Source organism: Typopeltis vanoorti, chromosome 9 (assembly GCF_054136105.1).
Source record: "Typopeltis vanoorti isolate ZY-2024b chromosome 9, IOZ_Tvanoo_1.0, whole genome shotgun sequence".
Taxonomy (NCBI): domain Eukaryota; kingdom Metazoa; phylum Arthropoda; class Arachnida; order Uropygi; family Thelyphonidae; genus Typopeltis; species Typopeltis vanoorti.
Window position 1 is genome coordinate 2,902,727 of NC_143557.1, and position 22,079 is coordinate 2,924,805.

The following is a 22,079-nucleotide window of genomic DNA, read 5'->3' on the forward strand; positions in this document are numbered from 1 at the left end:
TGCTGTGGTCCCACTTGAACAAAGTGGGAAACTCAGAGGCCACTACCCCACCCTTTACCAATGGGTTATATTTTATCACTAGATGAGGTAAACTTTCATAGGCTACTCCTAAATGCAAAATTGTGAAGTATACATAACATACACAACTAATATTTTTCAATGGAAATTTAAGAGCAGAGGAAAAATAGGATAGAATTCCTCAGGGTATCGTGGAGACACAGCAGTTGGTTTTATATATACAGCATGTGGCAAATATTATGCATAATATTTAATAATATTAAATTAAACAAATTATATAAAATAATATGTAATTAATAAGATTTTTAATATATTGAGGCCTTTATGTGCTACCTCCCAATATTACTGTCTTCCTCCAGGTATACTAGGCAGAATAATGTAATATCCCCATCAAACTTGGAATCCTACTGAAGCATTACCAATAAATTTGGTCTGGTAAACTACCTAATGACTGGTCTGTAAAATAACTGTTTCAAAGCTGTCCCCTCAAGAGAAATTATGCATTTCTATGATGCCTGACATAACTGAAAAACACCCAAATTGCATGATAGAAAATAAGTAAATTGGATCTTAGCTCTAGCCTGAAAACTTCATTTTTTGGCACTTTAAACCACTTATAAGCAAAATGCAGATATTATACAGCAATGAATTCATCTGCCAAAAAGGATCAGCATTTCCTCTGAAGGAAATGGATGTCTGACTCAACTCCTACCTATCTTAATTCCCTTCTGGGTGGTTTCTTCCAGGATGGTTAAATGCCTGTTGGTTGTGAGAACATATTCAGATACAAACAAAATCTACCAATGTGTAGACAGAGGATCTTGTTGCAACCAACCTACCTGACTTTACTGAAATTCCACTCATTCCACAATGTGGTGTTCTGTCAGCACTGACTTCTAATGTTAATTGTAGATGCAGCAATTAATTCTAGATTCCAGCTGACACACTAAGGATTACTGCAACATTTCCCCATCACTTATGTTTACTCACCATTCTTGCTACAAGAAATTTAAGATAATAAATTCCAGAAAATGCAATCTTAGGCATTCGACCACCAAAGATGCATACTACTTCACTCATACACAAATGTGCATGTACATCTATGGTAGTTAGGATTTGTTTTATGGGAATTTTACATATCCATGAAATCAGAACCCAAGCAGCACCTGTATTCAGTTAGCAGTTTATTACTAATTGCATAGTTAGTGCAAACAATGCTGTGCTTAGCTGACAAAACTAAACAACTGATGAACATTTTTTAAAAGTTATTAATGTCTAAAATATTAGAGGTATGTAATTTTTAGTTTATTAACTGTCAAAAATTACACACATCCTTTGTATAAAGTGACATTGTAAGTTTGTATTTAACTCTGTACAAAGTCAAGAAAAATTATTAAAAACTTACTCTTCTAATAAGTCATGAGTTCTTGGTGGTACCTCAACCTCATAACTAGTGTCAGATTCCCAATCATCACTAATGGTATCATCACTACTCTCGGGCCAGTGCGAAGGCTCCCAAGTGGGATCCTTATCTTCACCTTCATCATTCTGTAGTTCCAATAACAACGTAGCCAGCATTCTTGTTCGTGGTGAAGTAGTACAATTTTGCAGGTGACTGCCTTGATTAAAATTTGGTGTTACTGGTTCCCAATCAGGATCATTATCAACACATCTTTCAAGTAAAGTTACTGCTCTATGAAGAGGTTTAGCATTAAAATTTGAAATGTCAGCTTTCCTTCCTTGTCTTAAATAGTGAGAAGAGCTACTACTGTATATATTTGGCTCAAGTGAAACTTGAGTTCCAACCTCTATCATGTTGGAATGAATATCTTTATTATTTGACAAACAATTCCTAATTTTGGAAATTCTACTTGAAGATAATTTATCTTCCACTTTTTCTTCTTTGCTTCCTAATGAATTAGAAATGGGAGATGACACCTGTGCATTTAAAGGAAGGCCATTTATTCTGCGCTTTCTGTTCAGTCTCCTGGTATTTCTTTCTGCAAAGCCATGTAGAGTATATGAAGATGACGCCACTGAGTTACAATGCTGAGAAAAAGTGTTCTTTCCAGAATTCTTTTCTTTATTATTATTCTTATTTAAAGAAACATTATGTTCTTTGATATTTTGAACTGGCACAGAGAAGTCCTTTTTTGAAAGAGTACCATGTGAAGAATCTATAGCTAAAAAAGATGTACTTTGTAATTTAACAGGAATGTTATCTCTGGAATTATCAATTCTCCAGTTATGATTTCTAACAATTTTTCCAGGTTTCTTTCTCTTTTGGTCATTGGGAATGAAAGTATCCTGTTCATCATCTGAGGTATCAGATAACTTTGAAATTTGCTTTCTTAGCAAACTGTGATCAATACCACCCTCTGTTTTTTCATTCTCATCAGCTTCACAAGCTGATGTTCCTTTGTTATTAGCAGACTGTGGGTAATCTAGTGAACAGTCACTAAGTGTAGTATTATACACATTTGACATATTAGTTGTATCCAAGGGCTCACCACTATTCAAGTAGTCCTTTTCACTAAAATTTGAACTATCACCTAACACAGAAGCTACAGTAATGATTTCAGCACTTGATTCATTTGAATCACCATATTCAGTAGTTGTGTTTCTTTCTGATAATTCTGCTGAAACATTTGGTTCATCTTGGTTAGACTGCTGAGAATATGGAGGAAAAAATGACAGAAGTGTAGCAAGATCTTGCAAGTGATTCGAATCTCTCCACCTGGAACTTTGGGTACGCCTCCTTAATCCATAACCAGATGTATCAGAAGAGTTGCTATTAGCATCAGATAGGTAACTCAAGTTATCAGAAAAAGAATCTGAACTTAAAATATATGTAGTTTCTGATAAACTATCATCATCATCATCATCACTATCAGAAGGAATACTAAAAGGAGAACTGTTACTAGATTTCAGTTCATCTAGTTCCTTTTGCAGACGCTGAAGTTCCTTTTGTTGATCAGCAATCTGCTTTTTCAACTCCTTTTCGAGTTTTTCTTTTCCTAAAGGGGGAAAAAATCAAATGTGAACAGATAAACAATGTGAGAACATATGTATATAAAAAACAGTTTTTTCTACCATACTAGCAGTCTATTGTGAAAGATATAGATATATAATCATGCCAATTTCTAAATCACTCGGCAAGAAAAATCAATTTATTAACAACTGGCCTTTTTAAATTCACCATGACATAGAACATTTCATATTTAAATAGTAACTAAGATTACAGTGAAGTAGCTTGGAATAGTCCATTCTGAAATTAACCACAACATTTTTGTGGATTCAATATATCACTCCTCACACATATTTCACATTTCCATGTAATGTCAACAGTACTGCAATTTTAATATGCACTTTGCATTCGTAGCAACCTTGACCTGCATATACGAGGTGTGGCTATTAAATAACGAGACTGGTTATTTAATAATGTGGTTTATTATTATAATTGTACAACTTAATTGTTATATTCTTCAAATGTTATATCTATACACTGTTGCATATAAATTTTCCACTGTTGGAAGCAGCGGTGCAAGTCATCAGGTGTTATCTGCTTCAGTAGCGCTGACATTTTCTCCTTTACTTCTTATCCACTGACTAAAAATGGGTGTCCTTCAATGCGGATTTCAACTTGGGAAAAAGTTGAACATCACATGGAGCTAAGTCTGGCGAGTAAGGTGGATGGTCCAACACTTTATCAGCCAGATACTACTTTACAGACAGTGCACTGTGGGCTGAAGCATTGTCCTGATGGAGAATCCAAGCGTTGTTCTTCCACAGATCAGGTCTCCTCTTCCTCATTCATTCTCTCAGCTTGGTCAGAACCTCAAGGTAATAATGTTGGTTAACTGTCTGACCCTCTGATACCCATTCAACCATTACCACGCCATTGATAATAAAATAAAAAAATCAGCATTGCCTTCAGTTTTGACTTGCTCATTCCTGCTTTTTTTCATTCTTGGTGACGTGGGAGTTTTCCGTTGCATCGATTGTCTCTTTGTTTCTGGATCATACTGGAAAATCCATGTCTCATCACATGTGATGATCTTCTCCTGCAAGTCCGGCTCCACTGTCAGCCGGACTTGCAGTGGATGAGGTAAAGGAGAAAACAGCAGCACTACTGAAGCAGACAACAGCAGAAACTGCTTCCAACAACGGAAAATTCATATGCAAGGGTGTATAGATAGAGGACGGGAGTATGTTGAAGGGGATAACAATTAAGTTGTACAATTGTAATAATAAACCACATTTTTGCAACCAGTCTCGTTATTTAACAGCCACACCTTGTACATTAAGACCACTTGTGTGGGTTGGGGGGGGGGGGGTCCTGTGAAAGCACCACCGTTATTGCTAGCTGATGGACATTACAAGCATTAAAAAACAGTCAGTCAGCAATAACTATGCACTATTTTCTATATTAATTGATGTTTGAATAATTCAACTCAGGACTGTTGGATTATTCAAAACATTAATAGAGAAAACAGTGCCTACCTACATGTATTGCACTACTTCTAGCAACACTCCACAAGAAATGAATTCCCACAGTCACCTGTCACAAATTCCTGAAGGTATTTAATGATAAGGACCTTGCTTGCAGTGGATTCCTGTCAAAAATATCCCAAAGAATTTCAATGGGAATGAAATCTATTGACTGGTGGGAAAGGGGAAGATCTCCATTAAGTTACCATCATGTTTCAGTAAACATTTGTTTATTGAAATAGTCATAATACACAAGCAAAGAAAATGGTCAACACGAATCGACTTTTTTTTTTCTTTTAACTTAATTGTGTACTTAATAACATTAAAGCAATGTTATTCACACAAGACAGGCTGCATTCTTCAGCTGTTGGTCTACTTGTATCGAGAAGCTAAAAGAATGCCAGGAAACTGTCCAACAGCGCTGCTCCACTGACTGCACTTTTGTGCATCAATAAGATGGTTCATGGTTCGTGTTATTGTTGCCATGTCCTTGTCTTTCCAATCACTCCATGCAACCTTTCACCTGTCCTCTAGTGTACTATAGTTGTTCACCTTAGCCATAACTGCTTGTTTTTGTTGGACGAGCATGGTAAACTTCAGCAATCACTGTTATATTCCATTTAGAGTCCAATGCATGGTACATTCAGATAATATTAGTTCCTGAATGATGTGCAGTTATTTCACTTACAGTAACATATCTAATGGACTGATTCATCAAAGAACGACAACCTCTAGCACTAATAAGCTGTTTCTGCTCACACAATGATGTTTCCTGACATCTTGTTTATGGCACTCTTGGTATACCCAAAAACAATGCATAGTCTAGCAGAACAAGTTTCCAAAATAATCTTAGCACATATTGCTCTTGCCATTATCCCCCATTCAGTCACTAAAGTCATAACTTTGATCCATTATCTCTCTCTTACACACACACACACACACACACAATGCAGATACTGTTTTCCAGAAAAAGGCATTTGGTTGATTAATGACATCCCTAACAAACTGTTCAACCACTTTCTCAGAAAAGATCAGTTTCTGCATTGTGTTTCTTCTACAGGTATTTCCTATAGAAGAAACACATGGCCACTGTTCAGCATAAGTAGCCTCATTATGACTACCACTTCTGACACATCTACAGGGACTCTAAATGCATGTTATGTAGCTGTTGCTAAAGTCTACATACTCGCCAAACCTACTACTCCTAGTCATCTTGAATTCAGTCTACTTCAAGTCTGTAGAACAGCCCCATGAAGCATTTCCAAAGAACGACAACCTCCAGCATTGTAAGAAGAACATCAACAGATTACTCTGCTCCTGACCTCTACCCACACACAGCATTTATTTTCTATAAGTCCCTCAACTTGTGAGGGGAGATGGAGATATAACACTGAATGTAAAGCAGATTCAATTTAGTATGAGCATGATATTTCGGACATTGCACGAGCATTCACCAATCGTAGTTTATGAGGTCAAATAATGTGATCTGCAACCAATGACAAGCTCTGATCTCCATAACATCCTTCAGTGGGGCAAAGATAATTGGCCACTCAATGCCCAAAACACAGTCCTGCCTTTTCTCTTGCAAAAGGGAGCTTACCCATCCTCAGTAATACACAAATCACCAGACAATATCAGATCTCTTTCTTTGTCTGTTTGGACAGACTTTCACCTCCAGCCTATCTTGGCATAAACACATCACATCCATAGCTTCCTCAGCCTCTAAAAACCTAGGCATTCTTTTCCACTCAAGATGTTATTTCACACCTACCCAACTACTAACCCTATACAAAATCTGCACATCGTTAAAATATGTTCCCACGTTTGGAGTGGTGCATTTAAAACCTCCCAAAAAATTCTTGATGCTATCCTATGAAGAGCAATTTTTTCATAAATTAACTTTGCTCTCAAATTCACTTCAATCTCTATATAAAGATGTTTTTCAGTTGTCTCTTCTACAAACAAATGGCAAACACCATTCTTCTGTTTTCTGTTGGACCTGTTAAAACAGCAGCAGATACCCATTCTCAGTACAACTGTAAACATTCCAAACCTTCTCTTCCTCATTTATTCCATCTACTTCCTTCTGTTACAGCCTTCCTCATGTGTTTCCCTACAATTATAACATCAAGCTCTTCAAACATGTTAGTCGATTTATTCTTTCTCAATCCTTACCCTATCTCATTCGTCGCTGTTGGTGAATATATGCAGAGCCACAGTGGCGCTATTGCTAAATACCATAACAAGTCAGTGGCCTCCTGCAACTGCAGTTTTAAGTTGAATATTAATAATAATCTGCCAACTTTATTCCAAAAATGTATTCAGCAAGGCACTGCTTGCATACAAATAACTTACCCAATCTCCCCAAGCATTTCCCCCTTCTTTCTCCCCAGGTCAACATCATCGTAACCTTCAATTGTTTAACATACACACAAAAAAGAGGGAGATCTGAAGAAATTCAGCTAACTGAATTAAAATGAAAGGGATTTATATTCTCCACCAAGTTTATCCTTTCCTTCATGCTTACACAGTGATCAGAATACATCATGGAAATTATGGAAACAACTACTGTGTTAGCGTAAAACTTTAGTTTAATATAAAGCAAAATAAACAGTCGACGTTTCAACCTTCACATTAAGGTGTATACACATATACAAAGAACCCTTCATATTGGAGGCTTAAGGGCGCTCAACCTAGATAGGACTTTAGTGTCACCCACGTGGTTGGGCTTAGTATTGTGTGTTATTTGTTTTTATGTTACATTAGTTTTTTTTTTTTTTTGTAATCCCTGAAGATGTCTCATTTACTGAGACAAAATATATAGGAAGTATTAAATTCTGTTTTAATCCTTTGAGTGCTGTATACAATCCATTAAGCCTCCAATATGATGTCCTCACAGCACTTAAGCTTCTACACATGGATACAAAGAAACAAGCTGCACTTCAATCTACATGGTATGCTAAAGTTACTGATCAACAGTTAAAACTAATGGCCTGACCTCTGGTGCAAAATAACTTACAAAGCTAGAGTCCTGTTATTATTATTATCTGTTAGGTTACAAAATTAAATTAAGCTGGAGAGTAAAATGTTCACACAAAAAATTAATAAAATAAACTAAAAAGTAGAACATAAATAAAAAATACTTATACAAGTATACATATAAATTACGACAAACTGGTATGGATAGTGGCCAATAAAAGCTGAAAGACTGCTTAGAGTCCTGAAGTCAGGTTTGCTGGAAAGCTAAGCATGCTGAATGTGTGCCATCCAAATTCTAGGGATTTTTATGCCACCATTATTGTTAAGATTAGGGTGGTTAATCAAAATTTCACAGGCTTCTTTAAATTTTCTTTCATAAAATTTCTGTATGATGTAAAGAACAAGTACTTTTCCAATCAATTTGGTGTAGGATGTTAAGAACACGATCTGAAAGGCCTGCTTCACCAAAATTGTTAAATTTAATGTGTCGTTTGTGCTGCCTTTTTTTTTTTTTTTTTTTTTTTTTTTTTTTTTTTTTTTTTTACAGATAGGGATTGCACGTCCAGTTTCCCCCAGTATAAGGTAAGTTACAAGTGCAATAAACTCCAGGGTGTGCTAATAGGAGCAGAGGAGATGAATATGTTTGTTTTTTTAATTTTAAAGGTGGTTTAAAAGTGGCATTAAGATTATAATGGTGTAGGATTCTATTAATTTTTTTCTAATAACCTTTAATGTATGAGATAGCTACGGTTTTACTATCCATCCATCTTCAAGGCCCACTTTCCTAATTGGGTTGTGGGGACAGCAGCTACAAGATGAACTTCCAATGGTCACGATCCTCCACCACCAAGCTCAGGTGTTCTGGTAGGACTCCCAGATGTGTCAACCCAAGGTTCTGGATATTATCTATCCAGCGAGTCCTTGGCCTTCCACGTAACCTCCCACCCTCTGGCTTTGCAAAGAGGGCCTAATGGGGAGCCTCTCTTGTGGCATTCTGACCAGGTGCCTGTACCATCATAGATTATTTTACTATAATCTATATTATTTTTTTTATGAAGTTTTATGAAGAACTTTATTAATAATATTTTTGCTATAGCCATTATTTATAAATATATTGCTAATAATTTTTAATTCTTGTTTAAGGGCTTGTTCATTAGAGCAAATTGTTATAGCTCTGTTTTTTGAAGGAGTTAATGACTCCAAGTTTTTGCAAAGAGAGGTGATATGAGTTAGCATGTATATATCGGTTGGTATGTATAAGCTTGTGGTAAACAGTGAATGATAGACTGCCTGGGGGAAGATGTGTGACCAGTGTATCCAGGAAAGGGAGCGAGTTCTGATTTTTAATTTCAACAGTAAATTGTATGTGCTTATGTTGTTTGTTCAAGTGGCTAAAAATGTGCCTTGGCGGCCGTGTGGCCAGATAACGAAAACATCATCAGTGTATCCAAGCCAAACTGTAGGTTTTAGAGCAAAGAAATCAAGAGCATGTTGCTCAAAAGCTTCCATATAAAACTTAGCAATTTGAGGGGGGGGGGGGGGAGAGAGAATAGTGGTGAGCCCATGGCTGTACCTTCTTTTTGTAGGCAAAATTTATTTTGCCACACAAAGTAACTGGAACACAGTATGTGGATAAAGAACCATAATATCGGGCAGAAATTTGTTCTGTAGGAGAAGAATAGTGTCACTGATTGAGACATTTGTGAAATGGGCAGAAATGTCAAAACTGACTAATAAATCATCTTTATCGAGTGTTACATTTTTAATTTTGTTTATGATATGTTGTGTATTCTTTATAGGACTAAGCAATCTTTCAGCTTTTATTGGCCACTATCCATACCAGTTCGTTGTATTTTATAATATACTTTTATAAGTTTTTTTTTTTTTTTTTTGTTTATTTCTACTTTTTATTTTATTTTATTTATTTTTCATGTGTGTGGATGTGTTATTCTCCAGCTTAGTTTAATTTGTAACCTAACAGATAATAATAAACAGGACTCTAGCTTTGATGTAGTAAGGTTTTTTTTTTTCACCAGAGGTCAGGCCATTGGTTTTAACGGTTGATCAGTAACATTACCATACCATGTAGATCAGAGTGTAGCTTGTTTCTTTGTATATATATATATGTATACTCCAGATGATGACCTTTATGTGAAGGTCAAAACATCAATTGTTTATTTTGGTTTATATTAAACTAAAGTTCTATTCTAACACGATAGTTGTTTCCATAATTTTCATGATGCGTCACTAAATTTATCATTCAATTTCAGCTGCTCAACTTTTGATCAAACATGAAATATGGTTGTTTCTTGCAGTGCTTTGCTTAATGAGCATTATCTGAGGGATTCACTTCAGATACCTCTATACAAATTAAATTATTCATTTTCAGAAAAAATTTAGGTGGGAGCTACAACCTACCAGACGCATCCTCCCAGGTGGCAGATGGAACAAACCCTGAAAGAGAAATTGTTTCCAATTAGGGCTTCTCTGGATATACTGGATAAAGTTTGAGGACCACATAGACCGAATGCCTCGATCTATGTGGTCCAACAAATACAGAAACCTGGTTCCTAAGTTTCGGGCAATGGGCTGACAACTCATTCCCAGAAAATGAGTACTCGTTAAGGAAAATGGGAAGAAAAAAAAAACTGAAAATGGACAGACCAAATGGGTACAGCTACAACTAAAGAAATGACTACAGGATTATGATTTGAAGATATGAAATACAGGAACATATTATAAAGACAGGAGCAGTTAAAGCACTCATATCAGAAATCCTTCTATATACATTAAAATGTATTGGTAATAAAAGAAACAAAATGGATTGGGACAGAATAACAAAATTTGGGAAAATTCAATTTTTTTCAAATGGAAAAGAATAAGGGAAACATGAATTTGGGGTAGCATTTATAGTATATAGACAAAGAGAATGTTTTATATTTTAAATTCATGAATGAAAAATTATGTACAATAAGAATCAGAAGGACCCTAAAAATGGACCAATCACTACCCAGCTTCTAAACAATAATAATCAAATTGAAATAAAAGAAGTAATAAGTCAAGAAACAAAGAAAGAACCAATACAGTTAAATGATGTAAAGAAAATATTAGAAACACTAAAAAATAGAAAAGCTACGGGAGAAGATGGAATAAATTCAGAACTATACAAATACAACTCTAAACCATTTCAATTACGATTAATTAAATTCCTAAACAGAATATGAGAAGAAGGAAACATCCCACAAGAATGGAAGACAGCAATAGTCATTCAAAAAAGGAAACGGAAAGGATTGTGGAAATTACAGAGGAATATCCTTTTTAAATACATGCTATAAAATACATCTAGATATAATTAAAAGTAAATTAACACCATGGGCCAAGGAAATTAGTGGAGTAGAACAATGCAGCTTTAGGAAAGAAAGATCCTGCACAGATCCCACATTTACATTAAAATTATAGAAAAAAGAATAGAACTTAACCTGGCAACATATATGGCCTTCCTAAATTATGAGAAAGCATATCAACAGAACAAAATTAATATACTTCATGAATTTAAAGCTCCACCTCAAACCACAAAAGCAAATATAATGCCATTGCTTTTGTAGTTTGAGATGGAGAAAGCTATATTAAGATTAATAACCAAAAAAAAAAAATAAAACCAACAGGAGTCTCATTCAAGGAAGTGGATAATCACCAATACTCTTCAATATATATATATATATGGAAAAAATTTCAAGAGGATGGAGGAAAAACAAATCATAGGAATTAAATTGGAAATAAAGAATTAACCAGCCTTCTATATGCTGACAATCAAATTATTTTTGCTGAAAATGAAGACCAATTACAGAAAAAATTACACATATTGAACAAAACAATAGAACAGTATGACATGAAAATCTCAATAAAACGAAATCAATAGCATTTCAAGGTAAAGAAATTAAAAGATGCAAACTAGTCATCCACAACAAAGTAATAAAAGAAGTGAACAAAGTTAAATATCTAGGAAATTACATATGCCCCAATGGAGAAATCAACATTGCATATAAAAAGCAAAAATTCCTAGCAGCCAATAAACAATGTCTAGAACAACTCAAATAAAACTATATACAATAATAGCCAAACCAATTCTGAAATATGGAAGTGAAACATGGACTTGGGGAGAATGAGATAACAGACAAGTGGAAGCTGCAGAAATGAAGTTCCTAAGAGGGCTTGCAGGCTATAAAAGAATAGGAAATGAAGAAATAAGAAAAGTTATCATAACAGAAGACATCACAAACTATAGAAAGAACTGGAAAAACCACATAGAAAGAATGAATGAATGAGGACAGATGGCCAAATATTGCTTGGAAATATAAACCAAAGGGGACACCAGATCAAGAGGAAGACCCAGGAGAAGATGAGCAGAAGACTTTAAACCCTTGAAACCGTTACAGGCAAACAATTGCCTAGAAGAAGATGATGATAAATATACTCGTGCAACAGAAAAAAAGGGTGATATGGAGAAAAAGGATTTTTTTTTCTGTAATTGGAGATTCAACTGCTAACATTGCACAGAAAGTGATGTGAAAAAGAACAACCAGAAAACAGTCCACATATCCACTAATGATAATGGACAGAAACATTCCACTACATAACAATATGCTGTACATGTTATCCTCTACATGTTTTCCTTAAATACATACATAAAAGGAGATGGATATCCTGCAGATGGCACAACATTTAATCAGATTGATCATGTGTTTATAGATAAGAGATCAGCATCAAGTATTACAGACGCAGAGAAATTATATTCTTGGTTTCATCATTCAAGTGTAAGCAAACAAACCTTGCATATTAAGTGGCTTCACGACTAGGCTATTTGTATATAGAGGCTAATGACTTCACATCAATTGCCTTAATATCTCATAATGCAATGCATTATTGGAAGGAACACTATTCAGACTAGTTTTGATTTTTATTGAAGTCTCATCAGTTGGAGCCAGACCCAGAAGTGACACCAAGGTTGAAGTAATGCAGAAGTCAACATTTCCATATACAAATATGTCAAAAGCTGTCATCTTATTTCTAAAATACTCTGAATTAGAGACAGATATTGAAAGTTTTTCCACTTGGTTATACTATAAATTAAAGATGCCAAGAAATTATATTCTTTGTTTCATCCTTTATCCAAGTAGCCCAGTTGTGAAGTGACTTCACGTACAAACTTTGTTTGCTTACACTTGGATAAAGGATAAAATCAAGAATATAACCTCTTGGCATCTTTAATTTATAGTATAACCAAGTGGAGAAACTTTCAACATCTATCTCTAATACAGAATATTTTAGTAATAAGGTATGACACCTTTTGACTACTTGTATATGGAAATATGACTTTTGCATTACTTCCAGGTCTGTAATGTAATGTGGATAGAGGACAGTGACTATCCTCTATCCTCATATGAAATATTCCATAGCCCTGAAACCGACGTAGTAAACCTTCTTTGGACCCTCTCTAATATATCCTTATCCCCTTGAAAATCAAACAACCAAATCTGCACACATTAGTCCATATGCAAACTGTTCAAAACCTTATACAAGCAAACCATAACCTCTGCTTCTATATGTCAAGATCCTCATTCATTGTTATGTTCTTACAATTTTAAACTGACTGCTCAACTCCTCTGTCCATCACTCATCTCTTCCATTTCCTTCAAAATTTCTCCATAAATGGTATACCTTGCATCCCAACCTTTCCCAAATTTCAAGACCTTGCACTTTGCAGCATTAAACTGATAGAGCCACTCACTCATACTCTACTGAGATCCTGCTGCAATGTCACACTCTTCCATACACAACTTGTCTATATCTATCAAAGAGAAAATCTGCAATCCAGCTCAATAGTCATCTAATCCTATCTGTTTCAATTTAGTTACTAGCTTGTTGTGCAGCAGTCTATCAATGGCCTTTGAAAAATCTAAGTACATCACTGTATATGCATCTCTCTTATCCAATGAATTTGTCACCTTGTAGTATATAAGCAGATTACTAAAACATGACTTCCTCCTAACAAACCTATGCTGACCATCTTAGAGAATCCTACTATTATTAACCCAATTCTGAATCATAGTCCTCACCAACCTCTCTAACCCCTAACTCCAGACACAAAATGCCCTATAATTTGTAGCTTTAGGACATTCCTTCCAAAGATACATGTTGTGAAGTCCTATTTCCTTCTTAACATTAAGTTTAATTAATTCAGCATATGCCTCCTGCTCACTTAGCAGTCCCTTCTCCACCATATCTACACTCAACTTCTTATATACCTTATCAAATATCCTGATACTATTCAGTGAATATATTAACTATATCCACTGCATCAGTTACCAATATACTATTGTCATCAACTAATATACTGCCAGTCATTCTTTCTTCTACTTGCCATATACTGAAAGAACTTGATAAGATTTTTTTTTTCCCTTCTTGACTAATTTCTGCTTATACAGCATTTTTGCTATCTTAACATTAAGCTACCTTTCTGGCCTACTCTTTGTATTCTTCATGCAACTGATTTTTACAAACTTTCATGTTGTGTTGTATCCACAGTGAATCCTTATTCCAGATTTCACACTTAATCCCTTCATCCATCCATCTTGCTCTTACATTATTATTATTATTATTATTCCTGATACCTCCAAGGAGTCCGAAGACTCATCGCGGGAGGACACCTACAACTGTCTCTACACCTAACCTCTACTACGAATCATCTCCATCAACGCCATCAACCGCCCACCTCCAACACCACCACAACTAGTAATTTTTGTCTGTAAATTGCGTGTGTTCTGAAGGGCCGATTTGTATGTATGCGGGATGAAAAACCCGAGTTTCCGGGAGAAAAAACCCTGCTACCTCCGTATGAGATCGGCTAACTCACCTTCGATTGAAATCGACCAGATAAAGATTCCTCCCGTCGCGACGAGAATCGAACTTAGGCCTATTCCAATCGAAGGGCGCAATGTACCGTCGTTCTTCCAATTGCGCTACGGAGGCGCTTATTTAGCCTCTTTACATCTGGAATACAGTCAGACATTGCTGACTAAATAGCTCTTGATCAATGCACAAGCAGCATCTATCTCCTTTCTGCTCAACTCCTCTTTCCATGTGCAACTTTTTCACCATGTACCAAAATAGTTTTTGAAAAAGATGGTAATTCTTATATAGTTGAATATCAAAGGATAGTAATTCTTGGAATAGAAGTCAAATTATATTCATAGTTTAATTTTCACTAATAGAATTATATTCCTACATTTTTATTAATGTTTCCAACCAGCTTTTGATATATACGCATGCACACCCAATAAATAATGCATATCCCATATAAAAATACATCTTACATGTGTATACTGCAGAGGACCTTAACATGTCGAAATATCGAGTGATTATTTTGGTTTATATTAAACGGAAGTTTTACTCTAACAATTTAGTTGTTTCTATAATTTTTAAGATGTATTCTGATCATCGTGTAAGCCGAGAAGGAATGGATACTCATACAGCAATATTTTTAAACAAAATGTCCATTCAGCAGGATAGTAGAGTCAATCAGGAGGAGAAACAACCTAGTTGCTCTCAAAGGATTTTTTTTTTTAATTTAATTTTTTTTTTTTTAAAGAAAATATTGGGAGCAATGTTTCCAAATTTGGTCAGGCTGGTTGAGGAAAGTAGATAGTCTTGCTAACATTGAGTTTGAATCTCACTGTGACACAAATGTCATTAGATGATAAATGATTTCAGTGCCAAGTGCAAAACCAACCTACTTAAAGGGTTGAAGTGGTTTGAAAAGTTCCACATTCCTATGTTATTTACCTATATCTCATTCATACTTAAGTAGTCTACAGGTTGCAAACCCTTACATGCATTTAACTGACATAAAATAAAATGTAAACTGCTTTCTATCCGAGGGCCAATCCATATATAAACTTTCCAGAATGGAATGGCATTATCCAATACTAGAAGAGAATTACAAAATTTAATTTTAACTTGGGTAATGATACTAATTTAGAAATATTCTGCAGCTTGAATGTCACTGTAAAATATTTAACAATGTTGCAGTGACATTCAAGTGAATAATATAATTTATTATATTAAAATAGTGCATTTTGTTATATAAAGAAGATAATACATACCAACAATCTGTTTCTTTAGTTCTTCAACACAGTTATGTTTCTTAGCTGCTTTTGGAGGAAGCAACAAAAGACAGTCACGGCGGCACCTGATTAAGCGATGCTTACATTCTTTTTGTTCATGTTTTGCAATATCTCTTCTGACAAACTTTTCATTGCAGTTTTCATTTTTACACTCCACTAATTCAAATTCACAGCTCCCAACATGACTTTCAAAATTTTCTAATGTTATTTTCTCTTTACATCCATGTTCTCCATTAGGACATAGAAGAGTCAACTTTGATATCATATTTTTTACAAGTGGGATTACTGGTTGTATCTGTGAAGTATGAGTACGTTTTCTACAAACTGGGCAAGTTTGCTGTACAGCAAGCCAATTTGTTATACATTCTTTGCAGAATACATGATGACAAGGACATTCAACAGGATTGCAGAAGACACATCTACAAATGCTACATATTAATTCATCATCAGGAGGAGGATCAAAATTCTCTACTTGGAAAGCCGATAATGGGGGAACCATTTCTGTGCTATGATTTTTTTACTAGAATAAAAACAGTATATTATTACAATGTTTATTTACATTCAAATACATACATCAACGTTTAAAAAAAGTATAATTTTGACAATAAGAACTGCACAAGCCATCCAAAAATTCTGAGCATTAGCAGTTAAAGTACATCAATGTTCGTTCGAGAGAAACAATTACTTCCCTCTGAATAACTAACCAGATGAAAGAAAGTTGTTTCTTAGTTATTTAATGGACAATTTCTTCCACAGTTTTTAGTTATTTTTCCTCAAGAGCTTCTTTTCTGATACGAAGCTTATTCCCTTTTACAGAATCAAAAACCAATTAGCTTTTTATTATTTTATGTTTAATATCCTTAAAATTCTCTCGTGCATCAGTAACATGCATGGGTGGGCACCGTGTATTATCTATAAAACTAGGCATTGAGCTTGTATAGGATGCACAGTGCCTGCCCATGATAATGCTCAAAAGCCCATGCATGTTACTGATGCACAAGAGAATTTTAATGAGATCTAGATCAGAGCATCTTAAGCTTTTTCTACTCGCAACCCCTTTTCGCCTAAGAAATTTTTACGTGACCCCAGGTATATAGGTATATAAAATAGGTATACAAATCAAACATTTACTGATGATAAATCATAAAGAAAGTTATTTTAAAACAAGTATTTGGTTTAAATATAATTTTACCATTTACATAAAGAATTACAATACAATAGTCTCGAATCTGAGCCGAGGTGTTCCTGGCAGCATTCGTTGACGTTGCATGACATGACGGCATGCACAGTGCAAAGTGTGCATGTTGGGTTTTCAGAACCAAGGCTGCAGTGAAAGTAGCACGATGCAACACAGGCAAGCGCTGCCAGAAACACCTCAGATTCATTACACGTTTGATTTTTTGAATTAATTTTTGGTCGTTGCGCATTCAGAAACCTTTTACTGTTGCCAAATTTTTCACGACCTTCACATTCAGTTACACAACCCCAATTGGGGTCACGACCCACAGTTTAAGAAGCTTTCATCTAAATGACAGATGCATTGCCTAGAGAGAAACCAGCACCTTGTTTATTGGATGTTCAAGTTGCTTGAAGTTTCACATTTAGTCTCTAGAGCAGGAGTTTCAGATTATCTAATCCCCGATCATTTTACAGCTTTTTATGAGTTGGAATGTCATAAATAAAAAAAAAAAAAATATGTTGGACAATGAAAACTAATTACGCTAGAGCTGATTGCAAAGCAATTCTAAAAATAAAATAAAATAAATGACATTAAGGCAAAAATAAACTGCAGAAAAAATTTCAAACCTGAAAAAAAAAAAATAAATAAAAATAAAATTAGATAAAAATTAAATAAATTAAAAAAAATTCATAGTGTGGTAGTGATAATGCATTTCTATTAACTGCCCATGAAACTTTCAAATGATTTTGTATCACTATTAGTTGAGCAAATCATGGCTTGATATCTAACAAAACACAATGATTACTATTAATTGTCAGTGCTAATTTGTTTTACTTTGAGAGCAAGATAAGATATTTATCAAAATCTATGATCTAGATAATGATAAATCTAAACCTTCCATGATGAGTTTTTTTGACTCCATGGAGGCCTGAATAATGACAATAATAAAGTAAGAACAGTACACACAGCAACTGACAATTTGCATTCAATTTAATCTGAGCAGAAACAAGGCATGGGCAACTACCATTTTTCCATGTATAAGACAAACCCTACTTTTTCTAACCCAAAATTAAGAAATCAATATTTTAAATATAAAACAGAACACATTTGATATTTTTTTTTAAATATTCAAAGTATATTAGGTAATATTTTTAAGATACATACTAAGAAATTATGCATCACTCAGTTCCAGGCGTATCATTTTCTTCATTGTTTTTTATTTTCGGATATTTTTATGGGTTAGTGCTCAAAATATTGTTAATGCATTATTCAAATTAAGGGAATATTAAATCCCACATTGTTTTAAAACCGAATAAGAAACTCAAAGATTGGAATCAGAGAGTTTCATGCCAAATATGGTAAACTATAAAAGCATCGGCGGTTACTAGCATGAGCTAATGCAAGTAGTCATAGTACGTAGTACAATCACAGGCAACTTGTTGCAAAGGTGGGGAAAGTTCTGATTGCTAATCTTGGTATTTTCCATAATGTAATAACAGCATACATTTCCTAGGAAATGTATGCTGTTATTACATTATGGTGGGAGGTCACTACCCAGACCGGTTTCAGCCTTTTTTGAGGCTTCATCAGTGAGTAATCGCAGATACTTTTATAGTTTACTATATTCGGCATCCCAATCTTTGAGTTTCTTATTCGGTTTTAAAACAATGTGGGATTTAATATCCCCTTAATTTGAATAATGTTTATATCGCCGAAATGAAGTCTATTGGCTCTTTATATTTAAGTAACTTAATGGTTGCACCTGTTTGACAACTCGTATAGCAGAGTATATAAGTTCTTTTCGCTATACCCTTTGGTATCTATTTGGTCTAGCTACTCACTGATGAAGCCTCAAAAAAGGGTGAAACCAGTCTGGGTAGTGACCTCCCACCATAATGTAATAACAGCATACATTTCCTAGGAAATGTGTTTTTACATTAAGGGAGAAACAGTCAAAAGTAGTACTAAACAAGGGAAACAGCAGAAAGTAATGCTGCACTGGATACCTAGAGTCAAAAAGAGAAGTAGGGTGAAATTAAATGGATAAGTAGCATTATTAATTCAGGAACTGCAAAAAATGTTGAGAGAATATGAAGAGAAAGATGATCAACAAGCTTATGAACAGGTCATCCTTGCCTACAAAGCATAGGCAAGGATGATTTGCACATTCCTAGCTAACCTAGTCCACCTTTAGACACGGGCCACAGAAAAATCTGGAGAAACAAGCAGTTGCCTTTGATAGCTAAAACACACTTGTTCAAGTCTGGCACTGACCTTCTAGCTTCCTTTCCCAAACAGAAAGGAAGCTAGTGATTGTTTTCAATGAAAGGAAGTTTTTCCACTTGGTTATACTATAAATTAAAGATATCAAGAAATTATATACTTTATAATGAATGTTTATTTTCTTGATCATCTAATAGAGTAATTATTTGGACAATAGGTCAAGTGCTAACTAAAATATTTATTAAATCTACTAGTTTCACTAAACTTTAGCTGTTGGCATCTTCATGATACAAGCACTTAGATTAAAAAACATTACACATTTTAGCTATGGCTCTTATTCTTTTATATTCTATTTTGTCTTCTAATCTTTTACTGCTTAACCATTTATGATATGCTTTTTTTTTTTTCATTTTGATTATTTCTTTTGTTGTATCATCCCATATCTCCAGTTTTTTTCATTTTATTGAGTTTTTTGGCGTTTTTTAAGTTTTCGTTTGCTGCTGTATTTAGTATTGTTTTTATATTAAGCCATTCTATTTCTACATTTTGTTTTATTTTATCTAAATATTGGTTAATTCTTTGTTCATATAGCCATTGTATTATATACAATGGCTATATAATGTAATAGAGGTTATTGTTAAATAACCTCTATTTTTATTCTAGCTTCTATTGTTCGTTCCTTCCATAATTTAAAATATTTTAACTGTTTTGAAAGGGAATTACGAATCCAAATCATAACACCTGCTTGTGCTCTTTGGTCTCCGTCAACTCCATTTTATATTACATTAAAATTTTCAATTCATATAGTTTTAATTTCTTTTTTTGTTTCAGTGGATTATTGCTATTTAAAAATTTTTTTCATTTAATATTTGATCTAATTCGATTTCTTTATACATTATTTCTCTTACATTCTAGTTTGCTATCAGTATTATTTTTGTCGTTTCTATTTTCATTTTACCTTTTCCATTCCATGGTCGTTTTCCATAGATTCATTTCAATTACCTTTCTCTGTTGGCTTAAAAGTAGATTAATGTTCTCCATGTCAGGTGACTAGACTGGCGATGGCTGCTAATTTAAGGCTTCTGAACTAGCCTTCTTCCAAATTGGATATTTGAAAGGGAAAGAGCAGATTTTAGAGGGGACATAGATATGGGCTAGAAATGGAAAGACCCTATAGCCCTCGATACTCTAATAGTATATAATCTGTAGGGCCTTATCAGATAGCTAGTAAGGCCCTAAAGATTAAAGTGAGTGGATCTTCTTCAAAGTAGAGGAAGAAGAGGATGGTGTACTGCATTATCAGCATATACCTCTGATTACTTATCAATCTACCAGCTATCCTACTTCCTGTCTTGAGCTCATCCAATGCTACATGCATGATGTTCTCAGCATATATACCAAACAAGCGAGGAGAAAGTAAGCATCCTTGCCTTACTCCCTTTCCAACCTGAAGCCAATCAGTTAATCCAACACCTGTTTTTACTATGGATTCTTGCTCACTGTACAAGTTAGCTATCAACTTGAGTGTGTTGAGGAAAACCCATTTCTTTTCATTACTTCCCCATGCTGAACACAGTCAAAGCTTTCGAGTAGTCTACGAAACATTATTATAGGGAGTCTAAATTCTTTATGTTTTCCATGATCTGTCTACAACAAAAGATCTAATCTCTATTACAATTAAGTTTCCTAAAACCTGCTTGTCTTTATGCTGGTCGGGAAATTTCTGTGACTCCACTTATTTTATAATGGTATTACCACACCAAAATGAAGTAAATTATAAAATACGTTTATTCACCAGCTTATATTTCGATGGATTTCAAACCAGAATCTTCAGAGCAAAACAACATATTGCAATTTATATGCAACCCAAATTCAGATTTGTGTAGGCAGATGAATGATTTGCATTAGGTCACTGATTATGGCAAAGATTTCAGTCTCTTCTCCAGCTTGCTCACTGGTGGTAGAAAAGAGGAGCCAGATGAAATTATGAATGTGGAAGTTGCATAGGAAGATGACCTATTTGGATGACTTATTGCATATGGTCAAGTTTCATGGAGAGAAATGTGAAGCGGTCTGGGTAATTATCAGTCTGAAGAACAGTAAATGCTGCTGATGAATATGATTAGATGGAACAAGGATACCTTCAACCAAAGAATGTCAAAAGCAGGGAATTCTAAATTAGATACTCTCTGCAGAGGAGTTGGTTGTGCTAGTAGAAAGAAAAGATGTGAAGAAGTGTAAATGAGATAGCACAGAATTTGTGAGTGTTGCTAGAGACAGCAAAGCAGAAGATCATGCAAGAGAAAAAACTGATTACACGGGACTTAAGACTTAAGTAAATGAATGTATGGAATAAATCTGAAGGTAAGGAGAGAGCTGTTCTCTGCAGATGGTCTGTATTTGAGATAGTGTGAAGTTAGGTTGATTGATGAGAGGAAGAGAGTATGTAACCAGTCAAGAAAATGAAAACTAGATGACAGGACTGTGAGCGTCAGATAACACAACTGTGTGAGAAAGGGACAAAGGAAGATAAGACAGAATGCAGAGATGGCCTCAATGGAGCAGAGTCAAAGTGCTCAAATGAGGAAAAGAATTGTGGCAAGGAAAGGGAAACCAGAGAAGTCACTGTGCTTAGTGGATTTACTCGAATATAACTTGCACTTTTTCTCCAAATTTAAAAAATCATGGGGCGAGATATATGTAGTGATTTTCAGAAATGAAAGTTTTTCAGGAAAAAACTAAATTGCGCTTATAATTAAATCCTCAGTATTTATCATAATTTATAATTGCACACATTATTTATAAAATGAATGCATTTAAATTTTAATTATCAACATTTACGAATCGGTCGCTCACCTTCACCACGCAATATATTTGAATCTTTAGTGACAATTATTATTGTCACTAAAGATTCAAATTGGCAAATGACTAATGAGAAGTGAATGGCATGCATGAAACAGACAGCAATGGTATGCCTGTAGATATAGTGCAGCTATGAAGACGCA

At 34.6% G+C, this 22,079-nt stretch overlaps 1 protein-coding gene across 2 annotated transcripts in view; it reads right to left on the minus strand.

The window, feature by feature from the left end:
- LOC150102847 (uncharacterized) overlaps window positions 1–22,079 on the minus strand; it is a 109,231-nt gene that overhangs the window by 61,015 nt on the left and 26,137 nt on the right. For both annotated transcript variants that reach the window (XR_016548781.1, XM_090397600.1), the window contains exons 2-3: window positions 15,651–16,191; window positions 1,424–3,035 (exon numbers count right to left, since the gene is read on the minus strand). Coding sequence is in view for 1 of the 2 variants with exons in the window: in XM_090397600.1 (XP_090253726.1) it covers window positions 1,424–3,035; window positions 15,651–16,170 (2,132 nt within the window). In the remaining variant the exon portion in view is untranslated. The remainder of the gene's footprint in view (window positions 1–1,423; window positions 3,036–15,650; window positions 16,192–22,079) is intronic.